The sequence below is a fragment of the Phoca vitulina genome, unplaced genomic scaffold (genome assembly GCF_004348235.1).
Source record: "Phoca vitulina isolate PV1807 unplaced genomic scaffold, GSC_HSeal_1.0 scaffold21, whole genome shotgun sequence".
Lineage (NCBI taxonomy): Eukaryota > Metazoa > Chordata > Mammalia > Carnivora > Phocidae > Phoca > Phoca vitulina.
The window spans coordinates 29,906,578-29,922,869 of NW_022589724.1; the positions used below are offsets into that span (position 1 = coordinate 29,906,578).

The following is a 16,292-nucleotide window of genomic DNA, read 5'->3' on the forward strand; positions in this document are numbered from 1 at the left end:
GGCCGGCACCCCCTCCGAGCGTGACCAAGTCTTCAGGGTGCGGATGCCCTCCCTCGGAGCTCGCGCCGGGGCCGATCTTTGCTCGGCTCACCAAGGCGACGGAGTGATCAACGGACTGCCAGCTATTCTCAACCCTCTGCACCAAAATACACGGGGGGATAGCCAAGCTTAAGGAAAAAGTAGGTAATGTACCTGAGCCCGTTACACCAAATCTCATTCAAAGAGAAATCTCTGTCAAATTCCACCTGAGGTTATTACGTTGAAGAAAAATTAAAACCAAGGCCTTGTTGAGCAAGAGCCGAGGATTCAAACTCAGGAACTGGTGATCCCCTCGCCCCCCTCCTAGAGAACCGGTGAAAAGGGCAGGAGAAGAAGGGCTGGAACAGCAGCTCAGACAGGCCTCTCAGAGGCAAGCCTGTGTGCAAGTGCGGGCGTGGAGGGCGGGCAGGCCCCCCGGATTGCCCTGAAACGCCGCTGACTTTACTTTCCATCTGATGAGCCACGTTACCTAAACAGAAAAAACAAACCTATAGCTGGAGAAGGACACACCGGGACAGAGACGCCTGGGTCCCGAGTACCAGAGCCTCACCCTCACGTTCTCGGGGCACGGGTGAGCGCGCCCGAGCGCCCTGGCAGGACAGCGCCGGGGACTGGCGGCCCAGCGCAGACATGGCACAGCCCCGCATGCGTGCAAAGGTAACGACTGGAAGGACAGAGGGAAGCCAGCTGCCCCCTTGAGTGGAGAACGAGTCCCCTGCACTTGCCGGACTTCACACTGAGGGAATGCCGAGGGAAGGGCCGCGGTGGCAGGGCCTTACTTGTTCAGCTCCTTGCTGTGTGCATCCGCTCCCTGCTGGATCAGTCTATCCAGGACTTCCGCGGGGGAGGTCGAGGGAGGATAGTCTTCTTCTGCGTTTCCTTTTGCTTTCTTTAACAGTTCCTTGGTCTTCTTGCTGACAAAATGATGGGCGGTCTTTGGCAATGCCACCTCAAAAAGATGATCGTAAGGGGGAGGCTGCCCACTTCCATACCCCACTCCCCTCTGAGGTGGAATTTTACAAGGGCTGGGAGTGAGGATGTTGGTCTCCAGCGAAGTCTGGCGCTCCCTGTTCCCAGCAGGGCTTTCGTCGGCGCCTCCACAGGGCGGGTCTATGGGAGTAAAGGCTTGCTTTGGTGTGTCAGGCCCAAGCTTGTCCAGGGAGGAGTTTAAAGGCTCAGGGTTCACACTGGCACCCTGAGCACCAGAGGTGGCCGAATGGTTCTTGCGAGGACAGCCCGGGAGACTGTCCCGGTAGAAGGGAGAGTCAAAGCCTCCTCGAGGAACCAGGGGCTCGGTGTCGGCCGTCGTGATCTCGGAGAGTTCTTTAGATATCGCCGCTGAGAGGAGGGAGGGAGATAAGAGACACCACTGTAAACAGGCCATCTGGGTAAGGCCAGGCCGCGCAGGGCTGTGTGCTGCCAAGGGCCACCCCTTTCCCTGCACAGGACCCAGAATTAAACTCCCACCTCCTTCCCCCAAGAGGAGAAAAACCAAGCAAGCCTGGGAGTGTTGACCCTAAATCCCGGTTTCAGGACACAATGAGAGCTTTTCCATCTCGTAGCAATCTCGTACAAGCCCAGAATCCCACACACTACCTTCTTCTTTAGCTTTCTCAACGCTATCTTCTTCGGAGGCCAGGTCCCCTAAAAACCCTGGAAGGTCACTTAGAGTGACAGAACCTTTGCTGCCAGGTAGCTCTTCTAAAGAGAAACAAAGACAATTCAAGTCAAAGAACTACACGGGTAACCCCCACAACTGTGAAACCGCCCTGCGGTAGATGGCATCCATAACGATTCTTCCTACCGAGTGAAGGGAGGAGGCTAGAAACGGCTCTCCCCTGGAGCAACCCCAGAAAGCGAGGCTACCACAAGGAGTCTAAGCAAAGGGACCAAAAAACATAATCCCACAAAAAATAAAATCCTCCATTCTTAACATCTCAGAGATCAGATAAACACCACAGTTTGACTGGCTCAAAACACAGGTAACAGGTACTTCACTGCAATAGCTTAAAAGCTTTTTTTGATATTATTATTAGGTTGGTTTTTAGAATTAATTACGCCTCATTATATCTGGGCTTCATCGTTTTGTGGTGGTCCTGAATTTTCTTGTTTGCACACATAACCCAAGAGGAGACAAACAAGGTCTAGGGTTACCCAGAGACTTTACCTAATCCTCTGTCGTTCTGGAGATGGTGCAGTCTGTGTAGACAGGGCTTTGCTGAATCTGTTTTCTCTTCCTGAAAAGATAGTACCATTTACGTCACAAAGCAGAAAATTGTGTACGTGTTCTCTTATATAAGAGACATATCCTAAAAATCTAAAACTTTAACACATTATAAAGGAGTTTAAAGTTTAGCTCAGTGGTTCTCAAACTGTTTGGTCTCAGGGTGCCTTCATAGTCTTAAAAACCGGGAGTCCCATGAGCTTTTATTTATGTGGTTCTAACTACTGATAGTTACCACATTAGAAATCAAACATTTTAAAAATATTTACCAATTTACTTAAAAATAACAAACCCATTATAGGTAAACATAAATGATATATATTCTTATGAAAAATAACTACAGTCCCAAGATAATAAAAACAAATTTAGTGGGGCGCCTGGGTGGCTCAGTTGGTTAAGCGACTGCCTTCGGCTCAGGTCATGATCCTGGAGTCCCTGGATCGAGTCCCGCATCTGGCTCCCTGCTCAGCAGGGAGTCTGCTTCTCCCTCTGACCCTCCCCCCTCTCATGCTCTCTCTCTCTCATTCTCTCTCTCAAATAAATAAATAAAATCTTTAAAAACAAAAGAAAACAAAACAAAACAAATTTAGTGAGAAGAGTGGAATTGGTCTACATGTGTGCCGTGTCTGGCTTAATGGAAGAATGCTGGATGCTCGGCTCTGCTTCTGCACTCAGTCAGTTGCCATATGTTATTTTGGCTAAAGTATATGAAGGAACTTCTGAGCCCCAGTGTCAAGTAGTTTAAAAAAGACTTAATCTTTGATGACTTGACAAGGTATCATTTCTTAGAGGTTACAATGTGGAATCTGAAACCAGGACATTTCACCTTTCATGCTGTGTTCAAGGCCGCTGGTGTACTCTGTGCTCTGAATGCACCTTTTACCTACGGCGGCTCTGGGACATCACACACTGGACATTTAGAAGATCCTGGCTCGCCACGTTGGGCAGGGCTTCCCAGTGTGGAAATATTCACCACATGACATCAAAAACTCGATTATTCACCAAGCTCCCCAGGACTTTTCAACCTCTTCATAAAGTCTCGGGGACACTATCAAGCTCACAGTGACAGAGATTGGGTTTTTCATATTCTAATTTTACCTGAAACCTGAATTTTACCACCAGCAGCAAAGACCGTCCGTTGTTTGCTTTGAAGTGACAGCTGGTCATGTAAGCAGTAGCCTGCCCTATACCCAGGTCTAAATAAGCATCATTTGTCAGTTAGTTGTTCCTTCACATCAAACTGGCGCTCCACAAGAAATGCAGCTGGTCTAAAAATCAACTCAAGTTGTGGCACAAAGGTTTGTGATGGATCCCCTATTTCAGCTCAAAGAATATTAAGCATGTATGTTCTCAAGGGTCGCGATAGAATAAAATGGATCATTTTTACTGCTTTCCACGGAACACTCTTAAGGTACCGGAGTTTTGGGCTTTTTATCTTTCGTTCTTTTAAACTGAAGACACACGTCAAGGAAGAAGAAGGCGATGTGCACCGGGCAATTTGGTGCCGGCCCTGATTTGCGCTGGGGGCCACCCCTTCTCCCCCACATTGCTCTGCACCACGAGTGCAAACACCAACGTGGTCAAGAGGGGAAAGAGCAGGTTAGTATTACTACGAAAGAGGTCAAGCTCCTGGGTCCCCAAAAAGGCTTGAGCCCCAGGGGTAAGCTGGTAACACTCTGAGAGCTGCTGGCTAGTCTATTATCAGTTGCCCTGCTCCAAACCCATCACATCTCAGATCCAAATTCCATCTGACATAACAAGCTTCCTTCCCGAAGTGAGGCCACACGCGGGTCACTGTGCTGGGGCAGAGTGAGCACGGACACGCCTGTACATACCTTCTTGGGGGGTGTGGCTGTGGCCTGCCGGAGGGCAATGTGCACGTAGTCGTCCGAGTGGCAGAGCGGGGCGGGAGGAGGAGATGTTGCTGGGGTTCCCAGAGGAGTTCCTTTTCCACCTGCTCACAGGCAAGGATAACATATACACCATCACCAAGCCTATTAAAAAACTCTGAATTTTTTCAGCCTGCCTGGGACAATGAAGAAAGCTGCTAGAGTGAACTCTCTAGAGAGCTTGAGCCATCTTTTTTTCTGGGGGGAGGGGGGTGGTTCACTTTCTAGGTTCTGAAAACCCCAGGGTTTTGCATGAAGTGTCGAAAACAGGTTGACTACTATAAGCAGCCCCAAACTCACTGCTGGATCTAAGAGACAGTTCCTTGTCATACACATCGGGCCCAGACCAACCAACCGAATTCCCACCTCAGACATACATACCAGTTGTACCAAAGACTTTACTGTAAGGGTGTGACAGATCAGGTGGGACATTTCCAGGAGAAGTTGGAGGAGTGGTCATACCACAAACCATAGATGGGCTCCAAAGAGTAGCCTGGGAAGTTAATAAGGCATGTCAGCAATAAGAAATGAACATCAAATCATCCCCAAGGCTTATATTCATGACCGAATGGAAAAAGGTATCATATTAAAACTTTATTATGAATCAAGATGCATTTTGTAATCTAGACTCCAAGAGAAACCCAAGTGGCAACAGTAACTAACTCTCCTAATACCATGTATCCTTAAAAATAACTCCTAAAATGAGCAGTGTAAGATTTTCCCAACCGTATGCTAAATCCCAACCCAAACAGCTTCACCAGCAAGCAGAGAAGTGAGCAGGCACGCTCTTTAACACCATACTTGCGACGGCTCAGTCAACAGCCGTGTCGATGGGGGACTCAGAGTCTGAGGTGGCTGCCCGGGCATGTTTAACAACATCAGCCAAGAGCTGGAGTAAGGGGTCGAGGTAGCACTCCCTAAAATGAAAGGGAAACAGCACGTGAGATTAGTGCGTGATTTTAGATTATTCTGGGGAAAAAAAAATTGTGGCCCTCTAAACCATTCGATAATGTTCATATTATCGAATTATCGATGTCAGAGAACTCTTGACATCCCAGGGACACAGTAACATTTGAATGGCTCTTTAAATGCTCTTTGAAAATAGTTCAGTAAGGTTGTTTTTTTGTTTTGTTTTTAAGATTTTATTTATTTATTTGGGGGGGAGGGGCAGGGGGGAGGGAGAGGAAGAGGGAAAGAATCTCAAGCAGACTCCCCGCTGAGTGTGGAACCCAACTCACAGCTCAATCCCAGGACCCTGAGATCACGACCTGAGCCAAAATCAAGTCAGACACTCAACTGACTGAGCCACCCAGGCTCCCCAAGTTCAGTAAGGTTTGATGTCAAGTTAAGCTTCAGAATAACTTGAAAAAGCACCACCTGGATGACACCTTTAACGGGTACTACCTACAGATAAGCCCACCTTTTCTAGAAACCAATTCTAAATTGTCAAGACTCAAACTGTGTCAGTGAGTGCTAAGGCCAGGGGTCCCACTGCAAGCACCTGAAACATAGAAAGACTCTCTGATGGGGTGCTGCCGGAAGTTGAATCCTCAAGTCCATATTCCTTCTTCTGTGTTAAAAACCCACCCCCAAGTCCGCTGGCATACTGTCGGGTAGGAGACCAAAGATGCAGGGCTCTGAATTAAACTTGAAAGAGGGGTTAATCAGGAGAAACTGGAGGCAAATTCTAATTTCCAATATTTGGCAAACAGTTCCTAGGAGCGACAGTGAGTCTTATCCCAGGAAAAGAAAATAAAGATGACATAAATGAGCCATGCTTTCCAGAGACGAAGCTGGGAAGCAGGTAAGTGCTGAGGTCACTCTTACCACAGCTATTCTGCGTGTCGACATAAGGGCTGGCGGCCACATCGGCCGCACGATGAGGAAAGCGCGCGGACACCTGCGGGGACACGGAGTCGCCGTCTTCGTACGAGGCTTCTGCGGGGTCCAGAGAGATTTTGGCACACTCTATTACAACATCATGTGTTTCTAATCTCTTCCACCTGGAAGAGGCAACGATAATTAAGAAAGGCAAGTTGGAATCCATTTACTCAAACAACCAAACCCTTAAGAATGCTAACACAAGGCCAGGCATGGAACTAGGATTAGCGAAGGACAAGGCAGAACCCTGCCAGCCCAAGTATTAAACAGTACTGGTATATTAAGAACCAGCCATTCATTTTAGAAACCTCTACCTTCCCTATCTAAAATGGTCACATCAGGTTATCAGAAACTAACCTGAAACGAAAACGTCATCAACAAACGACTGGGCATAGCCTCAAAAGAGCACAAACTACACCAAGCAGTCACCAGGGGGACTTCTCCCTCAGAACAAAGGTAATCAAAGAACAGGGAGACCTGGAAAATGCCGGGTAGCTGAGGTGGATTTACAGTCTCCTATCAGAGCCTAGGGGCTTCTGATCCATCTCTAGACCGGAAATACGGCGCAGAAAGACTCAAACCTAGAGAAAGCCCACGAGGACATTTTTTAAATCAGCCAAGGATTCCTGTCATATGATCCACAGTTCCACTCTAAGATTTAGCCTGTGGAAATCGACATACGTCAAGACAGACAACAATGCTCAGCACAGCTTGTCACAGAAAAAAGAAATAACCCAAAGTCACACCAAAGGGATATATTCTATAGAAGAAAAATTGTTACACCATCATGAAAAAGCATGCTCTCAGCAGGGCACTGGTTGCCAAGTGTCAGGAAGGAGACTGACCACAAAGGACAGAGAGGAACCTTTTGGGCAATGATACATTCTTTATCATGAGTGTGACTTTTGTCAAAACTCAACAAAACTGATGAATCTTATTGTATGTCAACTATATCTTCCTAAGCTGATTTTAAAAATGTTTTCAAAGATTCAGTGATGTTAAGATGGTCAGGGTATGAGCTTCAATGAATAAAGGATTTGAAACTACTCAGAGATATGCCCACAGAGAGAGATGACGACACTGAGTGTTCAAATTAAAAGAACTGAAGTTATGGGTGATGTTCTTTTCCTTTCTAGTATTTGCCAAATGTTCTACAAAGCCCTAGTAATTAATACAGTGTGTACCTGCTCAAGTATAAACTTTTAGACAACATAATTTCGCTATCCAGGTTTCTAAGTAAGTAGGAATCCAGCAAGACTCTCATCTTCATGTTCCAAATTTCACAGAAAAACAGCCCAGCACTAAGGGCAAGCCATGGGTTTACCCCAACAAAACATCTACTCCTACACAACTGTTCTAGAAAACTCATCATTCAATCTGAGATACTGAAAATGTGATATCAAATAGAGAACAAGAGAGTCCTCAGAGCATGGGCAGCATTCCTAAGGGAAAAGCCTTTCGACATCAGCACCGCACCTCCGGTCTGCGTGGGTGCTCACTGCTCGGGGTACCTGTGTGTTAAGGGCGGTAGCCTCCCCAACTATTCTCGGCACGACCGGCAAGGGATAAAGTGAGAGCAAGGGTCAGGATGCTTATGTACACACAGGAGCATTGCTTTTAGAGAATAAAGTGAAACTCACAATACAGTAGAAATACATTAAATGTCTGATTTATATGCATTTTTACGCTATTTCTTTGATTCTTAAAAGGACTTTTCCCATTTAATGTCTCTGAAACTGGGAAGTCATATCTAATCAGGTGTGTGTTAGTTTTCGTGGTATTTTTTTCTTTCTCAGACGAACATAAAATAGAAGTACTCCATGGCATCTTGCATTTAATGAAATATGGTAGTTTAAAAAGTCAATTAAAAGGTCCCTCCCATGCCATTCCCCTCAACCACTTTGGCAGCTGCTTCCGATCTGTTGGCTGAACTGGTACCCTGCCTGCATATTTTTAAAGAATACGCTCTACGCTCTGAATGTCCAGATACATAGATTGTACCCATCATCTACTGACTTCTATTACAGTCAGTGAGGCTGCAGGCCACTTCCGTATATCCTTCTCCCTCCTCCCTGATGCTCTCAACAGACGTGTATCATAGTTTCATTTTCTTCAAAATCAGTTTTCAATGATTATTAGGACTATGCAAATACTATGCATGACTGAGCCAAAGAGTATACTACAAGATTTCCTTTTCTGTTAGATTTAGTTTGTCGTGGAGTTTGGACTTTTGTTTCTTTTCCTCAGTCCTCTGTGTTTCTAACTCTTCCTAAACTTACCCTAACAGCTCTGAAACAATGCCTGGTATAATTTCTACATAACGATATGCAAATAAGCTACTGGAATTATCCCCCCCCCCCCCCACTAGCTCCCTTCTCTCTCCCACTTCTGGCGAGACTGGTTTGTTCTGAGGGCTGCTGTGCAGTGTTACCCGAAGACTTCCCGTGACCATGATCCTAAGTCAGGTCCCCTTGTTTCCTGGACTCTGTCTCACCAGATTCTACTCTCATTTTGATGGAACACATGCCCCAGTAGTTAGCTGAGCAGGGGTCCATGGGAGGTAAATGTGAGTGAGTCCTTACATATTTAAAACTGTCACACTTGACAGGCAGTTTGGCTGGGTCTAGAATTCTATGTTGAAGACCTTTTTGTCTCAATTAGTTTCAGAAGCTAATACCATTCTGACTTGATCCTTACTAAGCATTTTGGTCTTCTCTCTCTGAAAGGTTTATCCCTGGTGTTTTGAGATTCACCACACTGAGACTCGATAGCATTCTCTCTCACTGACAGAAGCTGGGCGCCAGGTGAGACCCTTCAATCTGGAAACACGTGTCCTTCGATCCTCCCATTATTATATTTCTTTGTATTTTTCACGCTTATATTGGAGATTTTCTTCTGTCTTTTACAATTTCTTCCCCCAAGAAAGTTTTCTCCCCTCTTTCTAAAGCTCTTTTTTCTTGGATGTTGGACTTCCTGTATTTTAAGTTTCTTATCTCTCTGCTCAGAATACTCATCTCTATCTTTTGATCCTGCTTTCTGAGATAGTCTTAACTTTATCTTCCAGTTCTTTTGTTGAAGTCTTGACTTCAGCTCTCACTTTTCATTTTCAAGGGTTCTTTGTCTCTGAATGTTCCCCCCATGGCACTGTGACCTCTACATGTGCTCAAATGCCCCATCTCAGTGGCTACTACAGACGCTTTCCTCCTCTCTCTGTGTTATCAGTTTCTTTCTAACTCCATTTTCTCTTTATGTTGGTCTTTTTTTTTTTTTTAAGATTTTATTTATTTATTTGACAGAGAGAGACACAACGAGAGAGGGAACACAAGCAGGGGGAGTGGGAGAGGGAGAAGCAGGCTTCCCGCGGAGCAGGGAGCCCGATGCGGGACTCGATCCCAGGACCCTGGGATCACGACCTGAGCCGAAGGCAGACGCTTAAAGACTGAGCCACCCAGGCGCCCCCTTTTCTTAAAAAAAAAAAAAAGCTTTTATTTATTTATTTGAGGGAGAGAGAGCAAGCACACACACAAGTGGGGGGGGGGGACAGAGGGAGAAGCAGACTCTCCACTGACAGGGAGCCCAACGTGGGGCTCGATCCCAGGACCCTGGGATCATGACCTGAGGCGAAGGCAGACACTTAACTGACTGAGCCACCCAGGCGCCCCTATGTTGGGTCTCTTGTCTTTTGTGTTAGAGCTTTCTTCAAAAGCCAGGTGACCCCTGCCTACCCATGGGAAGCGAGGCTCTCTAAGCTGGCCTGGGAGACTTCCAAGTTAGTCTCACACACTGAACATATGCATCCAATTGTATAACTTCCCAAACCCACCAAATCTACAGTATGGATTCGTTTGTTTTTAAACATAAACCTATGAGAAGGAGAAGAATGGGGGAAGACAGATCAGCACTACAGCCTCCTGAAACTAGAAAGCAGACAGGCCAGAGGCAACCTACTAGCAAATCCAAGAAAGCAGAATCCTAAGCTCCCATTGTTTCAAAGCTAAAAGTCAACCTGACTTATACTGCAGAATCCTTAAAAAGCTAAAGAATTTTTACACCTCAAGTACTTTTGGAATTAGAGATGAGCGACAGGTAGATGAGGACAGCTAGCATGGGGAAGACAGGGTGAAAACTATCTGAGGGTCAGAGTCCCAAGGCCTCCTCCCCAACTCTACGCTCCCAGGCAGCAGAAATCTGGGCTATTCTCTGGAAAGAGTAAAACAGATTTTCGGGACTGAGCTACTCCAGAAATAGTTAAGGACATGAGTACCATTCAAACAAGGGATTTAAGTGAGCATGTACATTCTGAATGCCAAGACCACTAACCCCTCTCACCACTAGCCTCTTCCCTCCAGCAGCAGCCAGACCCTCCCCAGACTAGCGATTAGAAGACCCTTCTCTACAAAAACTTGACCAGCTCAGGAGGAACACGATACTGACATCAGGATCTCCAATAGACGTTCAGACCCATGTGCACGCCACACACACACACACACACACACACACACACACACGGGAAGCTCAGAGGTGACAAGTCCCACCCCTGTGAAGAGAGCTTTTTGGTCTCCCTACCCAGACACAAGCAGATTATCAGATCTTTGCAGAAAGCCTCGAAGACTTCAAAAGAACAGCAGTCCACGGATTACATGGGGAACAAACGGCTCTCAGCATTCTCGAGGATGTGAGAGGTTGCACCCATGAAACCCCAAACAAGCTACTACGAAGAGGAGCATTCAGAGACCTATAAAAAAACTCTTAGATGCTAAGAACATGGCACTAGGAGGGAAACTTACAACAGGATTAAAAACTAAAGATGAGGAGACCTTCAGAAAGAACAAAAGAGTAGAGAGAAAACACAGGAGAGCAAAGAAAAGCAGAGGACACTCTAGGAGGCCCCAATCTACATACCAGCAGTTCCAGAAAGACAGACAGACACAATGGAAGGAAGGAAATCAAACACGAGATAAAGAAAATTTCCTAGAGCCTGAAGATAAGAGTTTCCAGATTAAAGAAGGAGAACAGATTCTGACTAGGCAATGTCGGAGTATGAGGAGAACGAAGAGAGGGCTCTACGGGCTCCCGCAGAGGAAAACAGGGCAAACACAGACATGAGAAATGAGAAGAGCTTTGGATTTCAACAGCAACATTGGCAGCCAGATGCGATGGCACAATGTCTTCAGGCTGCAGAATGAGGGGGACCAGAAGTCTGTACCCAGCCACATAACCGCTTCCTTTCTCTGAGAGCTACTAAAGGGTACACTCCACAAAAACAAGAGCAAACCCAGAAAAGAGACAGGAGACACAGGGAATGGGAGGTCCTGCACGGGAGAGATGCAGAGGACCACCGTGCACGAGACACGGATCCGACAGGCAGGCCAAGAGACAGGCACGTGGCAGGCTGTCACCCTCGTCCCCGCTGCCACCGCACTATCTTCTTAACGGAGGGATGCAGTGTGCAGGTGACCCCAGCCCAGACAGGTTGTCTATGCTTAGTCTGTCCTGAGTAAGCACTGATGAAGGCCCCACTCTCCCTTCTCCGCCAGGATCAGCCCCACAGATGGACGCTGCTCTGACCTGCTCCTAGAAGTGGGCCACCATGAGCTGAGAAGCAGCAAACGAGCAGTCTTTGTCCTCTGCCACATTTCGGCAGCACATCCAGAAGCCGGCCTCGCTACAGGCCCTGTGAGATGCTCTGACTAGGGTGAGCATTCTGTGTCTCAGATCTTCCTCGTGAATGACCTTGCCCACTGACACCCCCCCACCCCTGGGGCTCCTGTAAACTCTCAATAAAGGGAAGCCGGACAAAGATGCAAACACTGGGCTCTTCCCCTCGCCTCCTGAGGACCTTCATCTAACAGTGATAGGACTGCCCTTTCCTTAGCCTGGCTTGGCTTCCCAGTTAGCTTTCCAAAGCACAATGATACACGTGGTAAAACTCTACAAAAAAGAAAGAACGATTAACATAAAAGCAAGAACGGGAGTTTCTCTGAAGTGGGACAGGAACAGGGAGAAAGATGTGTAGCAATGTTCCAGCTGAGAAGGTGGACGGCGGCTGTGTGCCCAGGTACTCGTGTGATGTTATTACGCTTTACAGGCATAATTCGTATACCTCTCCACATACCATCTCTCTCACACGAAGGTGTTTTGAGCCAACTGAGGCTCTGCATGACAGAGCGAGGGCTTGTCAGGTGAGATCAGGCATGAACCAGCTTTTTCAGTGGGAGATCCCTAAATGTCAGTTATCTGTGGACAGGTTTCCCCAAAAAGGGTTCAATCCTCAGCCAGGGGGAGCATCGTCTCCCAGCTCCGTGCAGAGAACTTCATTCCCTTCTTAGCTCCACCCGCCCCACACCTGGCGTCCTCGAATAGGAAGCCTGGCAGGTGCACTTCCTCCAGAGAATAAACCTAGAGACTACTCAGGGTCCCCTGGAGGCCGGCCGGCCATTGCCTGGCTACCTGCAGGGGGAGGCTCCCCACTCGACACCCACACTTCCCACAACCCACTTGTTTTCAACTACATGCTGCTCAGCCTGCCTCGTGCGATCACCGGTACCCCCGATCACTGGTACCCCCGAGCTGGACGCCTTCCTGGGGCTCTGCGGGGCCGGTGTCTGCATGGCAAGCGCCTCCGCTCCCCTGGAGGAATGGTTAATTCTCTGTCTGTGAGGAGTATGTTTCAGACTCGAACCAAGTTCTAGCTGTACAAGTCCTTCGAAACAGAGTGATTCTATAAGTAGAAGAACCTGTATTCCCAAATAATACCCCAGTAGGGACATCGCCTACAGCACATCTGTCAAGAGACGCTGTAAGATTCTGAGTCGTTAGCTTCATTTCTATACCTTCGAGGGTCCAGTTCGTGGTCCTTGGATCCAGTCACTAATTCCGGGTGAATTCGCACATGCTCCATCATCGGCTAGAAGAGTTTGGGTTGACAAATTACAAAAGGCTTAATTTCTATGGTATCTGCCCACAATGGAATATTACTTGACAATAAAAAGGAATGGAGTCCTGACATCTGCTACACAGCATGGATGACCCCTGAAACATTCCACCAAGTGAAAGAAATCAGTCCCCAAAGACCACATACTGTATGATCCCAGGTCTGTGAGACGCTCACCAGGAGAGGCAAGTCTACAAAGGCAGAAAGGAGATCAGTGGCTGCCTAGGGCTGGGGCCATGGGGAGAGCTGAATTGCTTTTCAAAATCTGTCTCCCGCTGAATGCACGGGTCCCAACCACAGCCTGTGCGCCCAGTATGCAGGCTCTCAAACGAGCAGTCTTCACTCACCCTGACCACTTCTTCAAAAGTGTCCAAGTTCTCCTTCATACTGTAGTGAGAGCGTAGAAAGGAGACAAAGTTGCAAGGGTACATTCCGTAGAGGCGATGAAAGAGAGCATAAACACTGGCATGGAGATGGACAAGATAGATTTCTGTCACGTGCCCTAAAACAGGAAATCATGGACAGGAGACTCAGCCAGACACAAGATGACTTGTGCAAAGCAAACGTGAGCACATGGCCGCCAGCATGACCTGTGGTCGACTGCTCCCACCTCACTCCACAGATAGCAAGAGTGTTTTTCTAAAATGCAAATCTTAACACACAAAACACCCCTATTTAAAATCCATCAGTGGCTCCCTACGGCCTTGGGATAAACTCCAATCTACTTAGAATGACCCATAAAGGCCCCTACAGATCCAATGCTACTCTCCTGTCTTCACTCGACACTCTCACAATACTGACCTAACTTTCTCATGATAATCACTCTCCCTAAAATTTGTTCTTGTTGTTTTTTATGATTATTATTTTAAGTAAACTCTACGCCACACTTGGGGATCCTCACGACCCTGAGGTCAAGAGCTGCATGCTCTACCGACTGAGCCAGCGTGCCCCCCAAAAACTTGTAATGATACTTCTCCACTGTCCTATTTAGCATGAATTTCTTGAGTTTCTCGAACACTCTTACTGCACCGTCTTACTCACCTCTGTACCCTTAGTGCCTTGCACAGTGCTTGGTACAGAACAGACATTCAAATATTTGCAGAACAAATGTGAGAGATCCTTTTGAAATCAGCGTGTAGCCTTAGTTATGCAGATTTGTAACTAAAGAGTGAAAAAACTATTATCTAGAAACTAGCTTAAGAAGCTGAGAGTGGGAGAAACTGAACACTTTGTTCATCGAGCCTCACCCAGACCCCATGGAAAACCCTAAGTCCACAGGATCCGTACAGCTCCTCCATAATAATGGACAGACCACTCCTTTCCTCCCCAGAAGAGCCTACTAAATAACTAGCATCACATGGATCTTGCACTTGTTATTAATCCTGTACAGGAAGCTACAGGATCTGGTGTGACACGGCTTACACCCTTCATCTTTTCAACATGAATAGCTCATGCTGGCCTTACCAAAAGATTCCAAGTATCACGTGCTTATAGCTTTGAAATCATTTTCATAGAGCTGGACTCCCTGCCAGTATGGGGAAAAATCCCACCACATTTAAAACAATGACACTAATTAGGACCCGCTGCATTTTCCCTCCTCCTCCACATACAAAAGACAGGTTCTCAGAACCAGAGGTTTGTGTTCTGTCACAACAGACCAGCAAAGTAAGACAAAAAGGTGCCCCAAGCCTAGTCCTGTATTGCTACAACACGGATTGAAGGTATTTTGATAGACTGAAGTTTACTGACAATTAGGAAGTTTTACATCCTACCAGTTTCTCTGAAAACTAATCCTCTTAAGCCAACAGAATGAGGAAGGCAACTAACAGTCATGCCTACAGGGAGTACACCCAAGGCACTCTGCACCCGGCTGGCGACACCCACCCATTCCAGCTACGGAAGTCTACACGTCTTTCCTTTACAGCTCATGACCTGTCAATCACTAACGAAAGCATTCACCTGGTAAGGAATGACAGGTATGTAAGGACATCTTTACCTGGCTTCTTCAGGCACCACGACGAAAGACGGCCAAAAATATCAAAGAAATCATGAAGGTGCTGCTTCCCCGACTGTGGAATCATTGGTAGCATGGTTATCAACACTAAGACACCTGTTGTGAGGACGACGACATCCGTATCCATCTGCGGAAGGAAAGGTCGGGCAGGAAGAACATGTGTGAGGCACAGCCCTAGAATCAGCACCACCAGCACACCAAGAGGCCGCTCTAAATTCTACGGGGATCAACAAGTAGAGGTCCCCTCATTGACTCAGGTTCCTCACCCTCAGGTTTGGGGGGAACAACACTAGTCAGACTTGACCATAATGAATCTGCAAAGACCACTTCTGCTGCCCCCAGACAAACCTATCTGGGAGAGAAACTTCAACCTGACCTGGGGTCGCTCTGCCTATGGCACTTGGCCCAGAAGTGTGACGAGATGCCTTTAACAGAACAAAGGAACATGACAGTTTCTGTTCATTCAACCAAATCCTCAAATATTTACTTTTTGTTAATCAATTTAAAAAACACTACACAAGTAATGTCAAGTAATTCAGTATTTTTTAAAGGATTACAACAGAAGTGTAATTTAAGAAGAAATTAGCATAGTGCTAACAAATCTCCCTAACGGTTCACCTTTGTAGCAGCATTTATATATCAGCAAATAAAAGAAGATATGGTGACCTCTGATCATGTCTATAGTTTAAATATCAAGTCATATAACTTCAGGCTAATTGAAGATACTTAATACCCAATGGATAATGAATCAACTCAGGATAGCTACAGCAGCTCACCTGACCCATAATTAAATCATGAATGTTTGCCAAGTAACTGGAATTCAGATTTAAGAACCAAGATATTAATCAAAAGACTACCACGCAGGCTAAGACACTCATTATTACTGTTAAAAAAAGGAAATCTACGAGTCTGGAAATAAAGCCTTAAATAGATTTAGTTTTTATGTTAAGCACTAAGCCTTTTGTCACGGCCGATATCTATCTAGTAAGAAGAACGTAAAATATTGGTAGGAGAATCAAGAACACATAACCAGTTCCAGTAAAAACGACTAACCCTAATTTTGCTTATGGTACTATTCTAACCAATGGCTTGGGTGGCAGTCCATGAGTAATTGCCAAAGCTTACCCTTTTGGAAAAGTGAAGTGTTTTACAATCTGAACTGAATTGTGTGGCCTCAAAATTGAGTTATATTCTCTCCAATCCATTCACTTAAAAAAATGTAAGTTGTACCAATTGTTCCTGTTTTTTCTCAACATTAAATGCATGTTTTTATGATACCCTACCAACGTGACTCCCACCTCTAGGGGTAAT

General features: G+C 46.4%; 1 protein-coding gene across 4 annotated transcripts in view; it reads right to left on the bottom strand.

Annotated features, from left to right (window-relative positions):
- Positions 1 to 16,292, bottom strand: part of TSC1 (TSC complex subunit 1) — a 48,576-nt gene that overhangs the window by 12,169 nt on the left and 20,115 nt on the right. For all 4 annotated transcript variants that reach the window (XM_032419070.1, XM_032419067.1, XM_032419066.1 and 1 more), the window contains exons 6-15: positions 14,964 to 15,108; positions 13,315 to 13,469; positions 12,867 to 12,940; positions 5,980 to 6,155; positions 4,954 to 5,069; positions 4,534 to 4,645; positions 4,099 to 4,217; positions 2,207 to 2,276; positions 1,636 to 1,740; positions 819 to 1,377 (exon numbers count right to left, since the gene is read on the bottom strand). In XM_032419070.1, coding sequence (XP_032274961.1) covers positions 819 to 1,377; positions 1,636 to 1,740; positions 2,207 to 2,276; positions 4,099 to 4,217; positions 4,534 to 4,645; positions 4,954 to 5,069; positions 5,980 to 6,155; positions 12,867 to 12,940; positions 13,315 to 13,469; positions 14,964 to 15,108 — 1,631 coding nt within the window. The remainder of the gene's footprint in view (positions 1 to 818; positions 1,378 to 1,635; positions 1,741 to 2,206; positions 2,277 to 4,098; positions 4,218 to 4,533; positions 4,646 to 4,953; positions 5,070 to 5,979; positions 6,156 to 12,866; positions 12,941 to 13,314; positions 13,470 to 14,963; positions 15,109 to 16,292) is intronic.